The following is a 25,792-nucleotide window of genomic DNA, read 5'->3' as shown; positions in this document are numbered from 1 at the left end:
ACCCCTCCGGCCAGGGCTCCCCTTGGCCCCCCGGCTCTTCCCACGGGCAGGAGGGAGCCAGAGGTGTTGGCATCAGCCAGAAGGTGCTGGCCACCAGCGCCCCACGTGGCCCCGAAATGTCTCTGTGCTCTGCCCACACAGGGAGCAGAGCCCTCCCCGGCCGGGGCAGGGACCGGAGCTCCCTACCAGGGGCTCTCCTGCTCCCCGCCAGCCCCGGCAGACACCCCACTGCCCTCGCTCACCGTCGCAGATGACCTGGAGCTCCTCCTGGCGCCCATCCCTCAGCTGCCGCCCGGCGAGCCCTAGGCACACACAGCCCGTCACAGACCCCGCTGGCCTGCCCGCCCCAGCAGCCCAACTGCCCCCCACCGACCCCACGGGCCTGGCCACGCGCCCGCCTGCCCTGGGGCCCGGCTGAGCCCAGGCCGGTGCCCTGAGGGTGAAGCCCAAGGCGGCGGCCAGGGACCCCGCAAGGCTGCCAGCAGCTGCCCCTGCGTGGGCAGGGGTGGGAGAGGGCGGCAGGGAGCCCCGTGGGCGCCCGGCTCCGCGTGGGGCAGTCAGGGCTCTGCAGGCGCCCGGTGCATTCGTCAGCAGCCGTGGCTGGGGCTCAGCTGCCACGGGGCAGGGAGGGACCCGCGGCGGGGTTGTGGCTCACCGATGAATCTGACGGCCGCCTCGCGCAAGGGCTCCTGTGGGCTCCGCAGGTACGGCAGGCTCTGCCGCAGGTAATCCCCCGTACCGCGGCTGCTTTCTGCCAGCTGGAGAGAGCAGGAGGGGACAGGGTTGGCCCAGAGCCTCCCCCTGTGCCCAGGGCTGGCCTTCCCTGCCTTCCCCTGCTCGCGCGCCCAGGACGCCGCAGCGGGCAGGGGCCCAGCTGGGAGCTCCAACGCGTGGGGGGAGAGGGGCTTCTCCAGTCTGGCTGTGGGGCTTCGAGGCCGCCCTTACCAGGCACTCGCCGAGCCTCCATGGCTGCTCCGTCTCCAGCAGCTTCCTGAGCTGCCTGCGCTTCAGGAGCTTGGCCGCTCCGAGCAGGGCTTCCCGAGAGGCCTGCAGAGCAGCAGAGAGTGGGAGATGGCCCTGCCGCCCAGGGGACAGGACTGCCAGGGGGTCCCTGGGCAGGACAGGGGGGTGGCAAGGGTTGGGGGTCCAAGGCCTGGCCTCAGACACCTGCAGGCGCCCCTGGGAAGCCCAGGGGGGCTCCAGTGCTTCGGTCTTCGTGGCCGCGCACTGCTGCTCTGCTCCGCTGGACTGAGCAGGGCAGGGGTAGGACACGTCCCTGCCCACCTCCTCAGCTGCTGCCAGCTCTGCGGCTGCAGGCAGCGGGGGGCTCGGAGCCCTCCTCAGGGCCCCAGGTGCGGCACATGCCAAGGGCTTAGAAATCCCCACCTGAGCCACGCTCTGGTCCCTGTCGTGCAGGTGGAAGAACAGGGGCATCATCAGGCTCCTCCCCACGTCCTTCCTCGTCTGCTTTTTGTGGCTGCTGACTGCCACCCCCATCGCATCTTGGCAGAGGAGGATGGAGTGCTCTCGCACGTCGCTGGACTCCTAGGAGGAGAGAAGGAAGAGGGGAGGACCTCAGTCCCGCTCCTCCAAGCCCACGGTGAGGAGACGAATGCTTGTGGCTCTCCCTCTGCAGTGAGGAGAAGAACTCTCGGGCCAGTGGGCACGCGCGCAGAGGGACGCGCCACCCCGGGCCAGGCACACGTGCGCCCCTGGGCATGCTATCCAAGCCTCCGCTCTCCCGCCGCCTTACGTTTTCAAAGAGGGGCGGGAGCGTCCTGAGCAGCTGCAGAGCGATGGGGCCAGCCGTCTGCCTGTCCAGCACGCGGAGCATGTTGCCGAGGACAGTCAGGGCCCCTGTCGTGACGTCGCTGTCACCGTCCTGCAGTCGTTGCGTGACCTCTGGCAGCAGGCCTTGCAGTGTCGCTGCCTACGAGAAACACACCGTTTCACTCTAGGTGAACCTGCTCTGGCAGGGGGGTTGGCCTACGTGGTCTCCAGAGGTCCCTTCCAACCCCTATCATTCGGTGATTCTGTGGTTGTGTTGTGTGACGCAACCGAGCACCGCACCGACCGACCCACGCTGCGTGTGGAGGGTGCGGGGCCAGTCAGGCAGAGGTCTCTGCATGTGCGGAGCAGCCCAGGGCCTGGCCTGAAGCGCTCACGGGCCGCTGAACGGGGCAGCAGGGACAGCGGGCAGCGCTCCCGCCGCTCCCGATTCCTGGCAAAGCCCGAGCAAGCCGCTGCGCGCACCGCGCCTGCAGCCCAGCCCCAGGCGGACACCCGCACTGTTCCGGGCGGCCCCTGCCCACCTTCTTGGGTCTCCCGGACAGCGTGACGAGGCTGCTGACTGCCAGCCTGCGCAGCAGCACCTCCTCGCTCCTCAGGTGGGCCTGGAGGAGGGACAGGACCTGGGCATTGACGTGCTCAAAGTCGGTGTACTCCAGGAGCTGAAAGGCAATCGGCAGCAGAGTGAGAGCCCGGCACAGCCAGCAGAGCTCCCGGACGGCTCGGGGCAAGGCGCCAGGGCCGGACACAGCCCAGGCGGGAGGCAGCAGGGTCCGCAGAGGGCCCTGGCCGCCTCCCCTCTGCCCTCTGCCGCACGCAGGCAGCCTGCCTTCCCCCCGCCTGCCCTCAGAGAGGCAGCGCGTGCCAGCAGGCCCACCTCCACGAAGACCACCATGGCGCCGACGTCCTGCACGGCCCGTCTCTGGAGGAGGCCTTTGACTGCCTGCTCAGACAAGGTGGCGCAGCAGTCCGGTACTTGATGCCGCAGCACCCTGGCCCGGGGAAGAAGGCATTGGTGGCACCGAGCTGGGCAGGCCAACCTCTCTGGGACTGCGCTGAGAGGTGGGCGTCCCACTGCCCATGAGGACGGGGATCGTGCGGGCGGCCCTTCCCTGCCAGGGGAGAAACGCCCGGGCAGGCAAGGGCGGCTGAGCAGGCTCTCACCTCGTCAGCATGGCGACGCCGCTGTGGTAGGTCTCAGCACTCTCGAGCATGTCCCAGGCCCCCTGACTCCCGATGACTTCAACCAGGGAGGCACCGCCCAGGCCCTGGAAGAGCGCTTGCATGGTGCTCACTGCGCTCCTGCGGGCAGAGCAAAGCGCGGTCACACGTGGAGCCCCGGCCCCGGCTCTGGGCCCGGGGAGAGACCAGGGACAGGGTCGGGGCACCCGAGGAGTGCCGGAGCACCTGAGCACTGAAGGATGTGTCCCGCTCCCACTGACAATGCAGCAGCAGCCCTTCCGTGAGCCGTTCAGGCTGCAGGAGATCTGGAAGAGCACTGCCATGAAGAGCTCATCAAAAAGTAACGACACGTGGCGTTGGCTGTCGGGCACCAGGAAGATCTCGCGCATGGCACTGGCCACCTGCAGAAACAGCCCGGGACGGCTCTCACTGCAGAGGTGTCCGGGCAGCAGGGCCGGGACAGGCAGCCTGCCGGCGCACCACGGGGCCGAGCGGCACGCGCTGCCCTGCCCGGCTGTGGCCCGAGGGCCCTGGGCCAGACACCCTGGAGAGGGCCGGGTTTGGGGGCGGGTGGAGCGGGCCGGAGGGGCTGGAGAGGGGCGTGCAGCCCTGGGTGGGACGGGGCAAGCCTCGTCCAGACACTCACGGCCAGGAGTTCTTGGCAGCTGTAGTGTCCCCCGATGCTGTACTGCCTGCTGCATTGGTGACCGACCTCTACCAGCACCCTCAGCAGGTCGGCCACGAGGCCGGGCTCCTGGGCCAGCGTGCTCCACATGGCCCTGGTAGTGCTGCAGAGCCAGAACACACTGTCAGCGGAGCCACCTCGGCCACCACCCCTTCTGCCTGGGCAGGCCCCAGAGGTCCTGAGCTGCCCCCGAGGCTGATGGGCCACGTACTTGTCACAGGGCCAGGAAACCCTCAGCAGGCCAGTGACCACCTCATAACTGTCGATGCTGGCCAGCCGGAGAAGGGTGAACGTCAAGATCTCCTGGAGCTGCAGCCTACTGACGCAGACCAGGTGCCTATAGATGATCTCCACAAGGTCGTCCATCTGCCGGAGACAGCGGGCTGGAGCGGGCTGGAGCACAGCCATGGCCCCCGCTGCCACCAAGACCTGCTTCCCTCCCGCCACCCTTTGCTGGCCTCAAGGGACGCCTGGCAGGCACGGCAAGCCCTGGCCTCGGGGCGGAAGGAACGGCCCCCGCAGGGCACGCGCACAGGGCAACCCGGCTGCACACTGCCTACCCCGAGTAGATCCAAACACGGGCCTCTCAAGACCAGCTCCAGACACCTGGCAACCAGCAGGATGTCAGAGACCCTGGGGTCCGCCATGTTTTTCAAGATGGTGAGGACAAAGTCGCTCTTCTCAGATGGGAGGAAGCGTCTCCGAAGTAGCTGAGGGAGAGAGGGAGGGGAAAGGCGTCACACCGACTGCCCTGGCGGCAGGGACCGTGGGCTCTGCCAGCAACCAGAGCTCGCCGGTGGCCAGAATGGCCAGAGCTGTGGCACTGGCGCTGGGCTAAAGCCCTGGACTGCTCCCTGCAGAGAGGTGGTGGCTCCCTGCAGCCTGATGGGCAGGAGGCCCTGCCATCCCTCGCCGCGGCTGATGCACTGGTTCATCCCAAGCCTCCCGCCAGCCCCACGGCCAAGACCCCCAGCAAGGAAGGAGCTTGTTACCACCTTGGCAACGTGCTCCGGGGCCCAGCGGGCGACATCAGTTGCCTGCTCCACGCGTAGCACCAGGTTCTGGCTCAGTTTTCCTGCCTGGTAGGCTGGGAAGGAGGCAAAACAGAGCATGAGTGGCCAGAACAAGGCAGAGCTGGGGCCAGCAGGCGAGGGCCTGAAGCAGAGCTCTGTGCCTGGCTCTCCATTCTGTGGGGAGCCGGAGGTGTGCCGGGGTGGCAGGGGAGGAGGGGAAACCGCCTCTTGGGCTGCAGAAGGGCAGGAGCGTGGGGTCTGGCGTTCTGCTCGGGAGGAGGAGAGAAGGCCGGGCGTGCCGCTGCCACAGGCTCTCCAGCCCAAGGGTTCTCGGGACAGGCCCCCAGCTGCTGCCCTGCTCCAGCCTCGCAGGAGTTCGCTGCCCCTTCCTCTAGCAGAGGGGGTGCGCCGAGGCGGTGTGGCGCCATGCCTGGGTCCTTGTGGCTGGGAGGCCCCAGCCCGCCCGGCCTCTCTTACCATTTCGCAGCAGGAAGAACCTGTGGAAGGCACGCAGGGCCTGCGCAGCCCCATCGCTGATCTCCTGGTCCTCCTCAGCGCAGCACAGGGTGAGGAGCCCCATCAGCTGCCCCAGGAATGGCAGAGGCTTCCTACAGAAGAAGGACCTCCTTCTGTCTCCGCAGGGCAAGTCCTGTGGGAGAGAGGACGGAGCAGTAGCCAGAGCTTTGGAGGGCTCTGCCCTGTGCTGTGCCCCGTGGAGACCCAGCCTGCGGCAGCCGTCTCAGGGCGAGCAGCGTGCTGGGCAGAAGCCCAGGGGAGGCAGGGAGGCAGGGAGGGCTGCCAGGGCCGGGCCTGCAAAACGCTTCTGCGCCCTGGGACGGAGCTGGCTCCCGGAAAAAAGGCACGGGAGGGAGCAGCTCCCAGAGGGAAGGGCAAAGATGGTGGCGCAGGGCTGAGCATTGCCAAACACCCTGCCCTCAGGCCAGGCTTCCCTTGCGGGGAGCCCAGCGCTACCGGCTACGCTGGGGCAGCAGGACGCGGTGAGGGGTGCCGAGAGGTCGCCTGCACGGCACGCCCCTTACCTCCCGCATGCAAGAGAGTCTCAGGAACTGGGTGAGGTTGACAATCCTCCGCACAACCCTCTGGCGCCTAGCCACCTCCGGGGATGTCATGAGGGGCATCAGGACCTGGGAAGGCAAAAGCAGATGGTCATCCTTGGGAAACGAGCCAGAGCGGTGGCTCTGCCGCGCGCCTGCTGGGTTAACACCATGTGCTGCTGAGGCTTCCCCTGCACAGGGGGAAGCCTGGATCAGGGTCCGGCCACCTCACAGCCTCGGGGACCATTGGCAACAGCTGGTGACCTGCGGCAGTCAGGGAGGTAGCCGGATCCCACCCTCCCAACCACCTCTGCCCCTTCCCACACGCCCCTCCAGAGATGGCCACGTGTCCCCTCTGCGGGAGGACAGGAACCCCCAGGGGGGCCTGCCCCAGGCAGGTGCCAGCACCTCTGCCCCCGCAGCTTCAGGGCTGGACTCCCCTCGCACCAGGCCACGTCCCAGCAGCTCTCTGCCCTGCTGCCCTCTGGGGAGGAGAGCAGGCACGGGGCGGGCGGCAAGGGCAGTGGCTCAGCAGCGCCAGCTGCCAGAGCAGGGGAGCGGGGAAGGATGCTGGGACTCCTTCTGCTGCTCCGGTTCCAGGCTGGGCCGTGCACACTCCAGGAGGTCACCTCTCTTTCGGGTAGGGCAAGGAAGAGACCCCGAGAGCCCCGCTCTTGGCAAATGTCTCACCTGCAAGATCATCTCCAATCTCAGCAGGCTGGAACTCGGCGAAGCACCACACATCACCACCTCCAGCACTCTGTTCAGAGTCTTCAGGATCTGCAAGAGGACAGAGCAGGTGGCACGCTTGCCCTGGCCCTTCTTCCTTGCAGGGAGCTGGCTTGAACGCCTTCCACCCGAGGCGGGCTTCAACTGCCCGCTGCGCCCGGGAGAGGCCTCAGGCTCTCCCTGCTCTTCCTCCTTCCCCTGTTGTCTTCCTGCAGCCAGAGGCGGCTAGGAAAATGTGTGCGGGGACTGAGTGGCAGGATCTCCCCGTAGCTCAAAGCCGCGCTTACCGCAGCATCCAGGGAAGCGCCTTGACCGTCCCCGTTCTCTGCTGGGTCAAGACAGCAGATGTCACGGATGCAGGGGCAGAAGTGCTCGTGCACCAGGCCCTCAGTGTCTTCGCTGCAAGGAGAGAAGGTGCCGGTTGGATGCCGGGGTTTCCACGTCGGGAAGGTGGTCGCAGGCGTCGGGGCTGGCAGTCCCCAGCGTGGTACCCGTACGAGGTGGGGAAGGGATGCCTGGAGGCACGTCCTCCTTCCCCGGTGCCGCTGAGGCAGGGACAGAGGGAGAGGACCCCCCTGGCCGGGGGAGCCCGAGCCCCTTTCCGCCTCCTGCCTCTCCCTTCCAGGGAAGAGCTAAGAGGTAGCGGGGAGCCCCCGGGCAGCCTCTGCCCTCCCATCTGGCGCACCCATGGGGGGCCAAGCGTGAGGGAGAGCAGAGGCCCAAAGGCAGTGGTGCCAGGGTCTTGCCGGGATGGGAGATGCCTGCTGCCAGCAGGCCCACGCCGTGGGGGGCCCTGGCCAGGTCAGGGTCTGGGGCAGGTACCTCATTGCGGCGATGGCAAGCATGGCTTCCTGCCACATCACGGCATCCGTGCTGTGAGGAGACTCCTTTTTCCAAAGGGCCTGGAGAGGGAGAGCACGGGCAGGATGGAGCAGCAGGGCTGCCAGCGGCCAGCACCAGTCTGCAGGGCGGGCACTGGCCCCCAGGGCAGCCCCTCGCGTGGCACTGGCCCCGTGGCAGGCAGGGCTGTGCCCAGGGAGGCCCGTCTCGCCCTCCCCTGTGCCCAAGGGCACGTGTGCTGTCTTTACCGCTGGGCTGGCGCTCAGCCAGCGCTGCCCCCCTCCCTCGGCCCCGCTGGGTGCCCTCACCTCCATTTTCTCCACCAGCTCCTGCACTGATCTGAGGTTGGGCCGGTACCTGCCCTGCAGCCAGGCTGTGCAGAGCATGCGGATGGAGACCAGGAACCTCACCTTGGAGGCCTCTTCCTGACAGCCAGCGAGCAGAGAGACAGAGAGGGCGGATGAGGGCCAGAGCAGGGCCAGCAGGAGCGGGGCCTCGAGGGGTGCAGCGATGGCGCAGGGGGCCGGGGGGGGAGCAGCCCTGCACAGCCAGCAGTCCCCCTAGGGCCCGCGCGCAGGCAGCAGGCACGGCAGCACGCGGCTGGCAGCCGCGGGCAGAGCCTGCCTGGCAAAGGCTGCCGTTACCCTTTGGGTGCCGTCGAGGAAGGCCAAGACGTAGGTGTGGGCTTCCTTCTCCTCGCCCTTCAGCCAGCAGCTGAAGGCAGAAGCAGCTCCACCTGAGGAGGAACAAGCGCGGGGAGAGCTGTAGCCGCGGCAGGAGGCAGAGGGAAGAGAGGGGCCCCCTCTCCAGCCCTGCGCCCGCTGCCCTGCTCCCAGCGAGCCCTGGCCCGGGGTGCTGATGCCCCGTCTCCCCCGGGATGGTGCTGGCAGCAGGGTGGGAAAGGCCCCAGCCCGGCAGCACCGCTGCCTCCCGCCGGCCCAGCGGCCTCTCCCTGCCCTGCTCTCTGCCCCGAGGCTGGAGGTGGTCCCCTGGGGTCCTCTCGCTACTCACTCATGGCGGGGATGCCGGGGCTCTTCTCCTCCTCCGCTTGGAGCATGAGGAGGCTGGCGCAGCCCAAGTCCTCGCTCTGCACCCGGCATTGCCTGGGGCTTTCTGGCCGCTGATGGTCCTCGGCGGCCACCCCGGCCCTTTGGTCCTCTGCCGCCTCCGGTGCAGGGCTGCTCCGAGGGCAACCGCTCGCCGTCCTGCGGGACAGAGGAGAGGGCTGAGGGTGGGGAGGGGGCTGCCCACGGCGAGCGGCCCCAGCGCGGTGCGGCCTGGCCCGAGCAGGGAGGTGGTGGGTGGCAGGGGCTGGGCAGGGCTGGGGGGAACTCCTGCAGGACGCCGTTTCCAGCGGGCAGTCCCCCCTCGCCCAGCCGGCCCTGGCGCCGGCTCTCCTGCCCCCGGCCCCTGCGGAAGGGCCTGCTGGGCCCGGGTGCCCTGGGGTCCCTGTGGCCCTGGCCCGGCCCAGAGCCGCACTCCTACCTGCTGCGGGACACCCTGGCCCTGGGGGGGGAACGTGGCAGGGGTCGCAGGGAAACACGCGTTCTGCGCACAGGGACTCTCGCACGTGCCGGATCACCCATGTCCACTCTTCACGAGTGTCCGGGACACTGTGGGGCTGCCGTGCACATGCTGCTGGACATCACCAGCTGTCACAAGGGTAGGTCACCAAGGGCCCATTGTGACCCGCCACCCCTGCCGGGAGGGGCAGCCCATCCTGCCCCCCGCTGGGACCTGGGCTCTCCCAGGGGAGTCAGCCCACCGCCGGATCTGGCCGCAGCCTGCGGTCCCTCTGCGCACGTCCCCTGCCGCAGGCAGTACTCTGCGGCCCCTTTGGCCTGAGGCCTGAAACCCGGCTGTGTGGTCAAAGGGCATCCTGCCACCACCCACCTGCAGAAACACGTCCAGACCTCTGCCAGGAGCATGAATCCCTCCCATCGTTGGGGAGGATCAGGTCCGAGACTGCCTGAGGAACCCGAACATACCTAGATGTTTACTGATATTAAAATTACTGATTATTATTATTGATATCCCGAGTTACTGTGTGCTGGTTTCGTTTGGGATGGAATCGACCTTCTTGCGGCAGCTGGCGCAGCGCTGTGCTTTGGGTTTGGGATGGGAATGGTGTCGGTAACTCTCACAGTTTTGGCCACATTGGCCGATGGCCGGCGACAGATGCTCTCCCCCCACGTCTTGCACAGGGAGAGGAGGAGGAGACATAAAGAGACTTACGAGTTTAGAAGAAAGTAAACCATTTTAATGTGATATTAATAATAAAATAAAAAGGAAATCATGAAATAGATACAGCAGATACAAAGCCGTACCAGGCTCCCAGGATGCCGTCACCGGCAGGCACTGGGGAAGTCCCAGACTGGACTCGGCGACGGGTGGGAGCTGGATTCCAGAGCCGGAGCCGGGAGCACGCGGGTGGGGATCCCAGGCCGACGAACAGACAGGGCCCTGCTGGGACGCTGCCCATTGAAGAGAGCGAGCTGACCCTTTGATCCCTCAGCTTTCACACTGAGCATGGGACAGGTGGGCTGGAATACCCTGTTGGCCAGTTTGGGGTCCCCTGTCCCGTCCGCTCCTCCCCTCCCCGCAGGTGGGACCCCTCTGCGCTTTTCCGCTTCCCACCCTCCAACGGGGCAAATAACGAAATGAGCTGAGCTTGGGTGTTACGGCAGTAAGTATAAGCAAGAGCCTCCCTGCGTGCCGCTCCTCGGCACAAGCTGCAAACGTTGGTCTTATCGCGCCGAGAACGAACCGTTTTCGGCACAACGTGCTGTTAATTTCAGAGTGAGAAGAGGCCTAGCTCAGAAGTAAAATGACTGAACGCACAGTTGGTTTGGTTTTACCTCAAACCAGGACATTCCACTCCTTATTCCATACCGTTTGCGTCGTGCTCAGATCACTGATACGTTCATCTATCAAACCTACACGCACGCATAGATCGATAGATAGACAGACAGACAGACAGACGGAGGTTACTCAGTTATATCTTGACTTTATACAGAAAAGTTCACTGAGTCCATTTAGTTCATAACTGTAGCGTTTCGTCTACCATAGTAGACTCTCAGGGTAGGAAAGATGAATGAAATTCATTGTGGGCCATGCCCCTGGGTAGCATGTCCATCTCAAAGAGTTTTGCTGGATGACACTTGATGAAGTTGGTTCAGGTTCATTACTACTGCGTTACCCTGAAAAAGACTGATAGGACACCGTTAGTGTCATATGACAATATCATGCAATTCAGAATTAAGTATTCTCACCCGGGTCAAATTTCCTTGGGGTACACATTGATCCTCTCCGTTCTTCAGCATCACCCACCAAGTACAAGCAGGTCCTTGAGCAAAAAGAGTCCCACAAACGGGTTCGCCTTGGCCTGAGGCAGGAAAAACCCAAACAGTTTTCCCTAACGTATTCCTTTCACGCACCACAGGGACTTTATCCCCTTCTACTATACGTAAAAGGCCTGATTGAGCTGGAGCAGCTCGATTGATGGATCCCCTGGTGTTAACTAACCAGGTGGCTTGTGCTAAAGGCTTGTCCCAATTTTTAAAGGATCCACCACCCATTGCATTCAGGTAGTTTTTAACAATCCATCGTATCGCTCCACTTCCCTGGAAGCTGGTGCGTGACAGGGGATATGACATACCCACTCAACGCCACGTTCTTTGGCCCAAGTACTTATAAGACTGTGTTTGAAATGAGTCCCATTGGCTGACTCGGTTCCTTCTGGAGCACCATGTCGCCACGAGACTTGCCTTTCAAGGCCCAGGATGGTATCGTGGGCAGTGGCGTGGCGCACGGCGTAGCTTTCCAACCGTCTGGTGCTTGCTTCCACCATTGGAAGCACGTAACGCTTACCCTGACGGGTCTGAGGGAGTGTGATGTAGTCTATTTGCCAGGCCTCCCCGTACTTCTATTTCACCCATCATCCCCCACACCCCCAAGGTTTCAGCCGTTTAGCTTGCTTGATGTCAGCGCATGTTTCGCGCGTTTTCAGGGGTAACCTGCGCGATAGCATCCGTGGTTAAATCCACCCCTCGGTCACGAGCCCATTTGTATGTTGCATCCCTTGGTGACCTGAAGTGTCGTGGGCCCACCGAGCTAAAAACAGTTCACCTTTACGTTCCCAGTCCAAACGTGTCTGGAAAATCTTAGCAGCCTGATCCACTTGCTGATTATTTCGATGTTCTTCAGTGGCTCGCCTCATGGGTACATGGGCATCTACAGGACGTACCTTCACCACTAGTTTCCCCAGCTGGTCAGCAATATCTTGCCATACTTCAGCAGCCCAGAGGGGTTTACCTCTGCGCCGCCAGTTGCTCTGCTTCCACTGTTTCAGCCGTCCCCACAGAGCACTGGCCACCATCTATGGGTCGGCATAGAGATAGAGTGTCGGCCACTTTTCTCGTTCAGCAATGTCTAAGGCCAGCTGGACGGCTTTTACCTCTGCAAATTGACTCCATTCACCTTGTCCTTCAGCAGCTCCTGCGACTTGTCGCGTAGGACTCTGCACAGCAGCTTTCCACCTTCAATGCCTTCCGACAATACACAAGACCCATCAGTGAACAAGGCGTACTTGCCTTCTCATTAGCTGAGAGCGCATTGTACGGCGGGGCTTCCTCAGCACGGGTCACCACCTCCTCTGGTGGCATTCCAAAGTCTCTGCCTTCGGGACAGTTTGTGATCACTTCTACGATTCCTGGGCGATTTGGGTTTCCTATTCAAGCTCGCTGAGCGATTAAGGCAACCCATTTCCTCCAGGTAGCATCAGCGGCCTGATGAGCAGAAGGAACTTTAGCCTTGAACATCCAGCCCAGCACTGATCATCGGGGCACCAGGAGGAGCGGTACCAGTTACCCCTCAAGCAGCTCCAACTCCTTCATATGCCGCCAAGATTTCTTCCTCAGTTGGGGTACGGTTGGCCTCGGATCCTCTGCATCCCCGACTCCAGAATCCTAGGGGTCGACCTCGAGTCTCCCCTGCTGCTTTCTGCCAGAGGCTGCAGGCAGGGCCATTGTTCCTGGCTGTTGTACAGAGCACATTTTTAACATCCCATCCTGTTTGGAGTGCTCCAAGGGCTACTGCACGCACAGTCTCTTGTTGAATTTGCCTCCAAGGCCTGTCGTTGCTCAGGAGCCCACGTAAACTCCTTTTTCTTTCGAGTCGCTTCACAGAGAGGTTTCACAATCTGACTACAACCTGGCATGTGCATTCTCCAGAAACCCACCACACCTAAAAAGGCTTGTGCTTCCTTTTTGTTCGTAGGTGGGGACATAGATGTTATTTTGTTAATGGCATCCCTTGGGATCTGGCGACACCCATCCTGCCACCCGATTCCTAAGAACTGGCTACTTCAGGCTCTTTGTGTAGCAAAACTTGCTTTCAAAATAATCTTGACTACCTTCTTACCTTTCTTAAAAACCTCTTCTGCTGTATTACCCCACACAATGATGTCATCGACGTACTGCCGGTGTTCTGCAGCTCCCCCCTTCCCCAGTGCCGTCTGGATCGGGCCATGGCAAATAGAGGGTTATCTACATCCATAATGAAATTATCGCTCTCTAAACCAGCTCTGGGGTTTAGAAAGCCGACATTAGTTTATTTACAGCACCGGGTGCATGGGGGATACCTCCTCCTGTCATGCACAGCCATCAGAACTCTCCGTGTGATTTTTATACACGTTTTACAACATCGCTAGAACGTTAGTACCTCCCACCCCTATTTGACTGGTTAGTAACTCACATACAGTTACACCGTCAAGTTACAGCTACCACACATGCTCAAGGGAAGGGTCTTCACCTGGGCAAGGGTTGTCTTGACCTATGGGCGTGATTTTTAGTATTCTAATGAAGGTAGTTCAGCTTGGGACACTAAGAATTTTCACTTTCCTGACAAGTCGGCTAAACGTCTCAAAACACGGAGATTAGTACCATCCTCAAGGTCCTTACGCTCCACGTGCTTCCTGGAGAATGATGCACTACTTGCCTCCCTTGATGAGGAGTTCTTTTAATTAGCTCATGCCTGATAAAGTCGGGGATAGAATCTTCATTATTTGTGAGAACTCCCGTAAGGCCTTCCAACCCTAGCTACTAATAACATTTCAGGGATGTGCTTTGCTAACAGCAGGGCTGTGTTTGCACCCCTGGGGCAGTCAGTTCCAGGTGTACTGGATGCCTCTCCAGGTGGAAGGCTTGCTGATCACGCCTTGGGTCTCCAGCCGACGAACCAGGTTCCGGATGGGAATCGGGGACTCTCGGCTGATGCGATACTGTCGCTGATGCACCCCTGGTACCATGAGCCGGTGATTAAGGACTCTCTAAGACTCGGTTTTGGAGTGTCAAAGCAGGCATTCCTTATTGCAGCGCTGGGCGCACAGGGGATCGCTCCGCCTAGAGTGCGCGCCGAGTTGCTCAACTACAAAGGCTACAAGCAATCAGAATATACATATTAATTACATTTCCCAGAAATGACTAACATACTCCTATTAGCACCTACAACTCATTAATATGTAAATGTCCCTGATGCATGCGCATCCGTGTCCGTTGGTGGTCTTCCAGGGTCCTCTGGTGGTCGTCAATAGTCTTCCTCACCGTGTCTGCTGGTTGAACTCGGGTACAGTTGCACCCGCGCACACTCCGTTCGTCTTTTGGCTTAGTTTGCAACTCCAGTTCTCACCAAACTAGCTTATTCTAGCATCTCTCCCATCTGCTCTCCTCAAGGATACAACGTCTCAAGACTTCCTTGTATCCAACTAAACCCAGCAGACGTCTAACCCATCCGCTTACAAAGCGTTTCAAACTTAGCTACGTTACTCCAGTAAGGAGGGAACCAGATGTTCTTTTCAACCGGGTATCAGTGAGGCCTGAGGGGCTTTCCACCCCAGCCTTTTGTGCTGTTCAAGGCTACTGTATCACCAGCGAGGGTATCACCCTGGCAGCAGCCATTGGGTGTTCTTTCACCTTCTTTAACCTTTAACCTGTTCTTTAACCTTCAGCAGTCCCGCCACAGAAGGGTCAGCTGAAAGACCAGATAAGGCAGGCAGCTGTGTCATGTCCTCACTCCCTCCAGCTGCCATACCAAAAGCCCACCCATACGCTTTCGGGTCTTTGAAATACCCTCTCTTGAGATAGTTTACGCCAAGGATGCACAGAGCGCCTGGGCCAATCACAAGAGTCCCCAGGAGGATGGGGCCAGGCTTTTTTCAGAGGTGCCCGGGGACAGGACAAGGGGTAACAGGCACAAACTTGACCATGGGAAGTTCCACCTCAACATGAGGAGGAACCTCCTTACTTTGAGGGTGGCAGAGCCCTGGCACAGGCTGCCCAGAGAGGTGTGGAGTCTCCGTCTCTGGAGACATTCCAAACCCGCCTGGACGCGTTCCAGTGCCGCCTGCTCGGGGTGACCCTGCTCTGGCAGGGGGGTGGACGGGATGATCTCCAGGGGTCTCCGCCAACCCCTGCTAATCTGGGATTCTGTGATGAGAATAGCTGACGTGCAATAACATTATTTTTGGCAAATCAAATTACATAGTTGCAATTCTATTCCATACAATAAAGGGAGAAGCCAGATCAAGGCTCGGACACAAAAATCCAGCCCACCAGCAAGACAATGCTTCTCCTGAAATTCAGTTTCCTACCTTCTTACAGGACCCAGCTAGAGTACTGCAAAGGACAACTGAAGACAGAAACAAACCCACAAAATATTGATAGGAAAAGTAGCACAGTGTAACAAGATGCAGCAGCTATGCCTTTTCGCACGAGGCACAGCTCAACAGGTTCTGCCATCAGGAAAGCAAAGACCTCTTGTAATGCTTAGCAATGTCTGTTCCCAGCGTATTCCAGCACCAATACCTACCGTGATCTTCCTGTAGACTGCCATGAGGCTGTTATCATCAAAGGGGAGAAAGCCACACAGCAGAGCATACAGCAGGACTCCCATGCTCCAAATATCCGCCTACAACATAAACGCAAGTGGAAGTTGCGAACATGATCTATCCAAAACAGGGTAGACAGCTAACATTGTCCCCCTTTGGCAAAGCCCACATGCAGCTCATGAGAAGCAGGCTCCTTAATTCTGGACAGAATGCTTACATTCCAAGTGCGAGCGCGCAACCCAAACTCCATTTTCCATTCACTCAAGCTAGAGCACCAGTAAAACAAGTATCCTCCCCTTAGGTCACTAAATTGCTGCATTACCTTCAATCTACAAGGATTTCGCTGGCGAAAATGAAATCCAACTAGGAATGGCACGGGATTTCCTATGGTAACGTATTGCGGATGACAGCCGCCGCCAGCACAGGTGCCATCAACCTGAAAACCCTGCTGCTTCTTCTCTGCTCGTAGAGGCACGACAAGGTCCACATGCCTCATACCGCCTCATACCGTAATCCCCACTTAGACCATAGATAAGGAGGCTCGCAAGGCACCAGACTTCACGCAAAACAAGAAAGAAAGCAGGAGTGAGAGGCTGAGGACAGTGGTGCAAGAGTATGCAAAAGGAAAAAAGACCGACTCCATCCCACGGCCCAACAATTTAGGAAGTTTGAAGGGATTGCAACGACAACAGTTTGGATAGATGAACAAAGGCGAGTACCACGTTCTAGACATGGAATCAAAGCTGGATAAACTCCACGGTTTTTCTCTCTCAAATTTTACTACGCTGCACAGTATGAAGAGAGCAAGTTTCCATACACGACCGGACGACAACTACGCAAACAGCTTGAATTTAGGATCTTTGGGCGAGTCTCTGCATTGCCCTCTGAAGTCAAACGCGCGGTTTTTATGTGCGTGCAGCAGCTAATTTAGCCCTACTCTGGGAGAGCAACTGATACTCTTACCTTTGGCTTGGCACAAAGTCCGAAGTCTATCAGCTTCAAATTATGCTCCTTGTCAATCAGCAGATTTTCCTGGTAACAGAGAAAGCGGTAATGAATGCTTCTATAACCTAAGTATCCAAGGGAGCATGTTTTCTTTCGCCTTATTGCTTCGTGTTGTTAGCAGCTAGAATTTACCTAAATCTCTCCTCTGGAGATTTTGATCGGTTGTTACCAAACATACCCCGTATTCCAGATGGGGAATCCCAGTTCCTACCCGCTGAGAAGGGTCTGGGGGGTGGGGCAGGGCTGATAGACAGCAACCTGGATGTGAGGCAGCAGCCTGCTCTGGCAGAAAAGGCAGTCGGCAGCGTCACGGACTGTGTTCAAAGGAGCACAGCGAGTCGGCTGGCGGAGTCACTCCAGTCCTCCGTTCAGCACAGCGACAACAGCGCAACCAGCTTCTGCCCCCCGCGCAGGAAGGCCATACAACTGAAGTGAGCTCTGGGGATTGCCAGCAGTGTGCTCAGGGGGCTGGAGCGCTTGCTCAACGAGAGGCTGGGGGAAAGGTGTTCCTTCAGCCTGTAGACGAGCAAGCTTCAGCGGAGATGTCGTGGCAGCCTTTTAATACCTCCCCGGAGGGCAGGAAGACAGAACTCGCCTCTTCACAGCAGCGCACGGTGGGAGAATTGACAGACAACAGGCATGGAGAGAGGTTCAGACTGGAACTAAGGAAATGCCTTTCTCCTCATAAGGACAGTGAAGGGCTCAACAGATTGCCCAGAGAGATCGTGCTGCCTCATCCTTGGGAGAGGTCGAAGATGTGACACGGATAAGGCCCGAGAAGCTTGGTCAGACACTGCTTTGAGCGGAAGGTTCCAACAGAAGCCTCTAGAAGCCACTTCCCACCCGAGTTATCACACAGGCCTATGAATCCGTCCGCTCGCCAACTGCAAAGCCAGCTCCTTCACAAAGGTACATACGATGCTTTGTTTGGGGAGAAGTTCTTCGGAGGCAAAGATTTCAGGAGCTCTCTAGGAAAACGCTTGTGCGCTAAAACAGTTGCTTTTCTCAGAGATGCCAGCAGCTGTAAAAATGCAAATTTCTAACCCCGTCAAGGAGAAAGGGACTCAGGTCTTCCATTACCTACACTGATGCTTAGGGATGATGATGCCCTAAACCCTGCCATGACAGCAAAGCCACAGGATGGGTCCAGTCGCATGCAGCTCCCCCTGCACCTTCTCTCTAACCACCGCTTGTTTAAATTATCCGTGTCACTTTTTCCTTTGGGCATGCAAATACAGCGGTTTGCACAACAGAGTGGCACCATAAAGTCTCTCTACAGGTACAAGCTGCAACGAAGGGGAGAACAAAAACGTCTAAGTAACATTCCAAGTCACATTCCTCTCTCCGCTCCACTCACAGCTGAAGCATGTTGTTCTGCTTCCCTTTCAGAGGAAGCCGAGGGAAGCTCCTTCCTCGGATACAGACACATCCAGCTCAGCTGAGGAACACAGTAGCAAGCCGAAACAATGCTCTTTCAGAAGACACTAGATAAAGAGCTCTAAGCACCAGAGAACAGAGAAGGCATAACTTACTCCAGCTCCTAATGGAGAAATGAAAGCGAGCGTTCGTTATCACTCATGCAAATCTAGCTACTCTTCAGGCTTACTGGTTTGAGGTCCCTGTGGGCATATCCCTGGCTGTGAACATAAGCAATCGCCGAAACAATCTGCCGAAAAAACACACGAGCTTCCTCTTCTGAAAGGCGATCCTTAGAAATGATGTAATCAAACAGCTCTCCTCCAGGACAGTACTGCACAAAGACAGGAAAAAGAGAATACCTTGAGAATACAGTAAGGAAATCCAAACAGCAGTGCGAGGACGCTCTTCCATCCCTCTGCGTTATCACGGTAGCGCCCAGGTGTCCCCCAAACGTGCCCTCAGCCGGCATCGCAGCAGACCAGAGCAGCCGAGGAGCCTGACTATTGCCTGATGCGCTGCGACAGATACATCACACTAATGGCACAGCCATACAAACTGCCCAGGAGGTGACAACCACGCCGGAGTTCTGGGGCCCTACGTACCCTCCTGGTGCTCTTTTAAAATAACTGAAGCACAAGGTAGCAATTACAGTTATTTCACTTCTTGTCAACAGCAAAGAGCGGCTTTTACAGGAAGAGAGAACATGCACATCATTCAGGGAACTTCCTAAGAATTGTTTCGTTTGAACTCTGTTATCAGCTACTGCTACAGCGAAAACCAGGAACCTTTGCCACAGGAGAAACACCGTTGCTTACCTCTAGGACCATGAACATTTTCTCAGATGTCTCTATCACGTGATACAACTGGCAAATATGCTGGTGCCTTAAATTCTTCATGGCATCAATTTCTATTTTAACACGAGGCAAGTCATCCTAAGAGACCACAACAGCAAGCCATGAAATTGCCAGCTACTGGGAAGGCTTGTCCATCACAGTAAGCACCAGACTACCGTGCAATACAAAGTTCCACAGCGCGAAGACGACAGCACCCGATTCAAGTGCCCAAATTCAACCCAGCAGCAGCTCTGCCGTTACTCTCCTACAATTCCGGCACATTGATCAGCCGAACCCAGAGGGGCAGCCGAAAAACAGCCAGTATTCTCACCAGCGTTCTGTTCAAATTACTGTAATAATCTGTAACTTCCTCAATTTTACAGCCAGAGAATGTCGCCCTCCCCACAAGAGGCCACGAGATTAATATTCTTTCAAGACTACAGCATCCACCAATAGCCCAAAGGGCAGGCAGGCTGCCTTTTGACACGTCGCACCCCTGTGTTCTCAAGAACTCCGCAAGGGCAGCGGAAGATCCCACCAACTTGTAAGTATCTCATGGCTTACCCCCAGAGCAAGTTTGTCCATGATTTTTATGGCAACCTTCTCACCAGTGAGGAGATGGCGTGCGAGTTTCACCTTTGCAAACCCACCTAGGATTGGAAAAAGAGACGTTGAAAGCTCAGCGTGAGGACACGTTTTCTTGCCTATAATCTCACAGGGGCAGCGGATGTGTCACACACACAGCAGGCAGCGTCTTCACTAGAGCAAGAAGCGATCACTGACGCCAACTTTCAGTGACACTGCCAGAGCTCTGCCACGCAAAATACACAACAGAAACGTGCCCCGTGCCTTCGACAGCAACAGTTAACGTGTGCTTAGGGAAGCACGAGAGCGGTCAGACAGGGCGCGCGCATCGGGTTGTGCCCACGGATCAGGCCTACCTGTTCCAATCGTTTCATGTAATTCGTAGCACTTGAGAATTTCCTCATAATCACCTAAAGCCATTCTGAGAGGAACGGGGACCCGGCAATTCTTCTCAGCCCCTGCGAGGAGAAACTGCAGCCGGCCTTTGGGCTTCTCCACGCTGAGCAGACTCTGGAACGGAAAACGCATTTACTGCAGCTCAGCGCGGGCCGGGGCGGGGGGCAACCTGCGCTGATGACCAAGCGCTACACCCCCAGCGGGAAATTCACCAGGCGGGGCAGCCCTCAACATTAGAGGTGCCCTGCCTCCAGCCAGGAGGAGGAGAGGGATAACCGAGTTTATTGGGCTCTGTGGATTCGATGTCCTCGTGTATTAGAGCCACAAAAGCATAAAGACATGGTGGACACCAGTGCGCAGTGTACCCTGTTGCCATTGAATCATAAAGGAACAAAATCTGTTGCTGTTTCTGGTGTGACAGGTCTCAAGAACTGACTGTAGTTCGGCCAAAGTGAGCCGGCCTGGGAATAAATGGCAGATGCACCCCGTTGTGACTGGCCCAGGCGCTCTGTGCATCCTTGGCGTAAACTATCTCAAGAGAGGGTATTTCAAAGACCCGAAAGCGTATGGGTGGGCTTTTGGTATGGCAGCTGGAGGGAGTGAGGACATGACACAGCTGCCTGCCTTATCTGGTCTTTCAGCTGACCCTTCTGTGGCGGGACTGCTGAAGGTTAAAGAACAGGTTAAAGGTTAAAGAAGGTGAAAGAACACCCAATGGCTGCTGCCAGGGTGATACCCTCGCTGGTGATACAGTAGCCTTGAACAGCACAAAAGGCTGGGGTGGAAAGCCCCTCAGGCCTCACTGATACCCGGTTGAAAAGAACATCTGGTTCCCTCCTTACTGGAGTAACGTAGCTAAGTTTGAAACGCTTTGTAAGCGGATGGGTTAGACGTCTGCTGGGTTTAGTTGGATACAAGGAAGTCTTGAGACGTTGTATCCTTGAGGAGAGCAGATGGGAGAGATGCTAGAATAAGCTAGTTTGGTGAGAACTGGAGTTGCAAACTAAGCCAAAAGACGAACGGAGTGTGCGCGGGTGCAACTGTACCCGAGTTCAACCAGCAGACACGGTGAGGAAGACTATTGACGACCACCAGAGGACCCTGGAAGACCACCAACGGACACGGATGCGCATGCATCAGGGACATTTACATATTAATGAGTTGTAGGTGCTAATAGGAGTATGTTAGTCATTTCTGGGAAATGTAATTAATATGTATATTCTGATTGCTTGTAGCCTTTGTAGTTGAGCAACTCGGCGCGCGCTCTAGGCGGAGCGATCCCCTGTGCGCCCAGCGCTGCAATAAAGAATGCCTGCTTTGACACTCCAAAACCGAGTCTTAGAGAGTCCTTAATCACCGGCTCATGGTACCAGGGGTGCATCAGCGACAGTATCGCATCAGCCGAGAGTCCCCGATTCCCATCCGGAACCTGGTTCGTCGGCTGGAGACCCAAGGCGTGATCAGCAAGCCTTCCACCTGGAGAGGCATCCAGTACACCTGGAACTGACTGCCCCAGGGGTGCAAACACAGCCCTGCTGTTAGCAAAGCACATCCCTGAAATGTTATTAGTAGCTAGGGTTGGAAGGCCTTACGGGAGTTCTCACAAATAATGAAGATTCTATCCCCGACTTTATCAGGCATGAGCTAATTAAAAGAACTCCTCATCAAGGGAGGCAAGTAGTGCATCATTCTCCAGGAAGCACGTGGAGCGTAAGGACCTTGAGGATGGTACTAATCTCCGTGTTTTGAGACGTTTAGCCGACTTGTCAGGAAAGTGAAAATTCTTAGTGTCCCAAGCTGAACTACCTTCATTAGAATACTAAAAATCACGCCCATAGGTCAAGACAACCCTTGCCCAGGTGAAGACCCTTCCCTTGAGCATGTGTGGTAGCTGTAACTTGACGGTGTAACTGTATGTGAGTTACTAACCAGTCAAATAGGGGTGGGAGGTACTAACGTTCTAGCGATGTTGTAAAACGTGTATAAAAATCACACGGAGAGTTCTGATGGCTGTGCATGACAGGAGGAGGTATCCCCCATGCACCCGGTGCTGTAAATAAACTAATGTCGGCTTTCTAAACCCCAGAGCTGGTTTAGAGAGCGATAATTTCATTATGGATGTAGATAACCCTCTATTTGCCATGGCCCGATCCAGACGGCACTGGGGAAGGGGGGAGCTGCAGAACACCGGCAGTACGTCGATGACATCATTGTGTGGGGTAATACAGCAGAAGAGGTTTTTAAGAAAGGTAAGAAGGTAGTCAAGATTATTTTGAAAGCAAGTTTTGCTACACAAAGAGCCTGAAGTAGCCAGTTCTTAGGAATCGGGTGGCAGGATGGGTGTCGCCAGATCCCAAGGGATGCCATTAACAAAATAACATCTATGTCCCCACCTACGAACAAAAAGGAAGCACAAGCCTTTTTAGGTGTGGTGGGTTTCTGGAGAATGCACATGCCAGGTTGCAGTCAGATTGTGAAACCTCTCTGTGAAGCGACTCGAAAGAAAAAGGAGTTTACGTGGGCTCCTGAGCAACGACAGGCCTTGGAGGCAAATTCAACAAGAGACTGTGCGTGCAGTAGCCCTTGGAGCACTCCAAACAGGATGGGATGTTAAAAATGTGCTCTGTACAACAGCCAGGAACAATGGCCCTGCCTGCAGCCTCTGGCAGAAAGCAGCAGGGGAGACTCGAGGTCGACCCCTAGGATTCTGGAGTCGGGGATGCAGAGGATCCGAGGCCAACCGTACCCCAACTGAGGAAGAAATCTTGGCGGCATATGAAGGAGTTGGAGCTGCTTGAGGGGTAACTGGTACCGCTCCTCCTGGTGCCCCGATGATCAGTGCTGGGCTGGATGTTCAAGGCTAAAGTTCCTTCTGCTCATCAGGCCGCTGATGCTACCTGGAGGAAGTGGGTTGCCTTAATCGCTCAGCGAGCTTGAATAGGAAACCCAAATCGCCCAGGAATCGTAGAAGTGATCACAAACTGTCCCGAAGGCAGAGACTTTGGAATGCCACCAGAGGAGGTGGTGACCCGTGCTGAGGAAGCCCCGCCGTACAATGCGCTCTCAGCTAATGAGAAGGCAAGTACGCCTTGTTCACTGATGGGTCTTGTGTATTGTCGGAAGGCATTGAAGGTGGAAAGCTGCTGTGCAGAGTCCTACGCGACAAGTCGCAGGAGCTGCTGAAGGACAAGGTGAATGGAGTCAATTTGCAGAGGTAAAAGCCGTCCAGCTGGCCTTAGACATTGCTGAACGAGAAAAGTGGCCGACACTCTATCTCTATGCCGACCCATAGATGGTGGCCAGTGCTCTGTGGGGACGGCTGAAACAGTGGAAGCAGAGCAACTGGCGGCGCAGAGGTAAACCCCTCTGGGCTGCTGAAGTATGGCAAGATATTGCTGACCAGCTGGGGAAACTAGTGGTGAAGGTACGTCCTGTAGATGCCCATGTACCCATGAGGCGAGCCACTGAAGAACATCGAAATAATCAGCAAGTGGATCAGGCTGCTAAGATTTTCCAGACACGTTTGGACTGGGAACGTAAAGGTGAACTGTTTTTAGCTCGGTGGGCCCACGACACTTCAGGTCACCAAGGGATGCAACATACAAATGGGCTCGTGACCGAGGGGTGGATTTAACCACGGATGCTATCGCGCAGGTTACCCCTGAAAACGCGCGAAACATGCGCTGACATCAAGCAAGCTAAACGGCTGAAACCTTGGGGGTGTGGGGGATGATGGGTGAAATAGAAGTACGGGGAGGCCTGGCAAATAGACTACATCACACTCCCTCAGACCCGTCAGGGTAAGCGTTACGTGCTTCCAATGGTGGAAGCAAGCACCAGACGGTTGGAAAGCTACGCCGTGCGCCACGCCACTGCCCACGATACCATCCTGGGCCTTGAAAGGCAAGTCTCGTGGCGACATGGTGCTCCAGAAGGAACCGAGTCAGCCAATGGGACTCATTTCAAACACAGTCTTATAAGTACTTGGGCCAAAGAACGTGGCGTTGAGTGGGTATGTCATATCCCCTGTCACGCACCAGCTTCCAGGGAAGTGGAGCGATACGATGGATTGTTAAAAACTACCTGAATGCAATGGGTGGTGGATCCTTTAAAAATTGGGACAAGCCTTTAGCACAAGCCACCTGGTTAGTTAACACCAGGGGATCCATCAATCGAGCTGCTCCAGCTCAATCAGGCCTTTTACGTATAGTAGAAGGGGATAAAGTCCCTGTGGTGCGTGAAAGGAATACGTTAGGGAAAACTGTTTGGGTTTTTCCTGCCTCAGGCCAAGGCGAACCCGTTTGTGGGACTCTTTTTGCTCAAGGACCTGCTTGTACTTGGTGGGTGATGCTGAAGAACGGAGAGGATCAATGTGTACCCCAAGGAAATTTGACCCGGGTGAGAATACTTAATTCTGAATTGCATGATATTGTCATATGACACTAACGGTGTCCTATCAGTGTTTTTCAGGGTAACGCAGTAGTAATGAACCTGAACCAACTTCATCAAGTGTCATCCAGCAAAACTCTTTGAGATGGACATGCTACCCAGGGGCATGGCCCACAATGAATTTCATTCATCTTTCCTACCCTGAGAGTCTACTATGGTAGACGAAACGCTACAGTTATGAACTAAATGGACTCAGTGAACTTTTCTGTATAAAGTCAAGATATAACTGAGTAACCTCCGTCTGTCTGTCTGTCTGTCTATCTATCGATCTATGCGTGCGTGTAGGTTTGATAGATGAACGTATCAGTGATCTGAGCACGACGCAAACGGTATGGAATAAGGAGTGGAATGTCCTGGTTTGAGGTAAAACCAAACCAACTGTGCGTTCAGTCATTTTGCTTCTGAGCTAGGCCTCTTCTCACTCTGAAATTAACAGCACGTTGTGCCGAAAACGGTTCGTTCTCGGCGCGATAAGACCAACGTTTGCAGCTTGTGCCGAGGAGCGGCACGCAGGGAGGCTCTTGCTTATACTTACTGCCGTAACACCCAAGCTCAGCTCATTTCGTTATTTGCCCCGTTGGAGGGTGGGAAGCGGAAAAGCGCAGAGGGGTCCCACCTGCGGGGAGGGGAGGAGCGGACGGGACAGGGGACCCCAAACTGGCCAACAGGGTATTCCAGCCCACCTGTCCCATGCTCAGTGTGAAAGCTGAGGGATCAAAGGGTCAGCTCGCTCTCTTCAATGGGCAGCGTCCCAGCAGGGCCCTGTCTGTTCGTCGGCCTGGGATCCCCACCCGCGTGCTCCCGGCTCCGGCTCTGGAATCCAGCTCCCACCCGTCGCCGAGTCCAGTCTGGGACTTCCCCAGTGCCTGCCGGTGACGGCATCCTGGGAGCCTGGTACGGCTTTGTATCTGCTGTATCTATTTCATGATTTCCTTTTTATTTTATTATTAATATCACATTAAAATGGTTTACTTTCTTCTAAACTCGTAAGTCTCTTTATGTCTCCTCCTCCTCTCCCTGTGCAAGACGTGGGGGGAGAGCATCTGTCGCCGGCCATCGGCCAATGTGGCCAAAACTGTGAGAGTTACCGACACCATTCCCATCCCAAACCCAAAGCACAGCGCTGCGCCAGCTGCCGCAAGAAGGTCGATTCCATCCCAAACGAAACCAGCACACAGTAACTCGGGATATCAATAATAATAATCAGTAATTTTAATATCAGTAAACATCTAGGTATGTTCGGGTTCCTCAGGCAGTCTCGGACCTGATCCTCCCCAACGATGGGAGGGATTCATGCTCCTGGCAGAGGTCTGGACGTGTTTCTGCAGGTGGGTGGTGGCAGGATGCCCTTTGACCACACAGCCGGGTTTCAGGCCTCAGGCCAAAGGGGCCGCAGAGTACTGCCTGCGGCAGGGGACGTGCGCAGAGGGACCGCAGGCTGCGGCCAGATCCGGCGGTGGGCTGACTCCCCTGGGAGAGCCCAGGTCCCAGCGGGGGGCAGGATGGGCTGCCCCTCCCGGCAGGGGTGGCGGGTCACAATGGGCCCTTGGTGACCTACCCTTGTGACAGCTGGTGATGTCCAGCAGCATGTGCACGGCAGCCCCACAGTGTCCCGGACACTCGTGAAGAGTGGACATGGGTGATCCGGCACGTGCGAGAGTCCCTGTGCGCAGAACGCGTGTTTCCCTGCGACCCCTGCCACGTTCCCCCCCCAGGGCCAGGGTGTCCCGCAGCAGGTAGGAGTGCGGCTCTGGGCCGGGCCAGGGCCACAGGGACCCCAGGGCACCCGGGCCCAGCAGGCCCTTCCGCAGGGGCTGGGGGCAGGAGAGCGGGCGCCAGGGCCGGCTGGGCGAGGGGGGACTGCCCGCTGGAAACGGCGTCCTGCAGGAGTTCCCCCCAGCCCTGCCCAGCCCCTGCCACCCACCACC

General features: G+C 57.4%; 1 protein-coding gene across 2 annotated transcripts; it reads right to left on the bottom strand.

Annotated features, from left to right (window-relative positions):
* Positions 1-12,102: 12,102 nt before the first annotated feature.
* LOC134508433 (maternal embryonic leucine zipper kinase-like) lies at positions 12,103-19,524 on the bottom strand. 2 transcript variants are annotated; one of them, XM_063320086.1, is made up of 7 exons: positions 19,376-19,524; positions 18,999-19,084; positions 18,417-18,533; positions 17,789-17,932; positions 16,141-16,209; positions 15,159-15,257; positions 12,103-13,727 (listed from the first exon to the last, which is right to left on the bottom strand). In XM_063320086.1, exons 1-7 carry the CDS (start codon positions 19,437-19,439, stop codon positions 13,719-13,721), a joined length of 588 nt encoding a protein of 195 aa, XP_063176156.1. In that variant the 5' UTR covers positions 19,440-19,524; the 3' UTR covers positions 12,103-13,718. The 2 variants fall into 2 exon arrangements, with proteins under 2 accessions (XP_063176156.1, XP_063176157.1); XM_063320087.1 differs by lacking the exon at positions 18,417-18,533.
* Positions 19,525-25,792: the final 6,268 nt, after the last annotated feature.

This window comes from Chroicocephalus ridibundus, chromosome Z, assembly GCF_963924245.1.
Source record: "Chroicocephalus ridibundus chromosome Z, bChrRid1.1, whole genome shotgun sequence".
Taxonomy (NCBI): Eukaryota; Metazoa; Chordata; class Aves; order Charadriiformes; family Laridae; genus Chroicocephalus; species Chroicocephalus ridibundus.
This window is presented reverse-complemented; position numbering and strand designations above follow the sequence as displayed.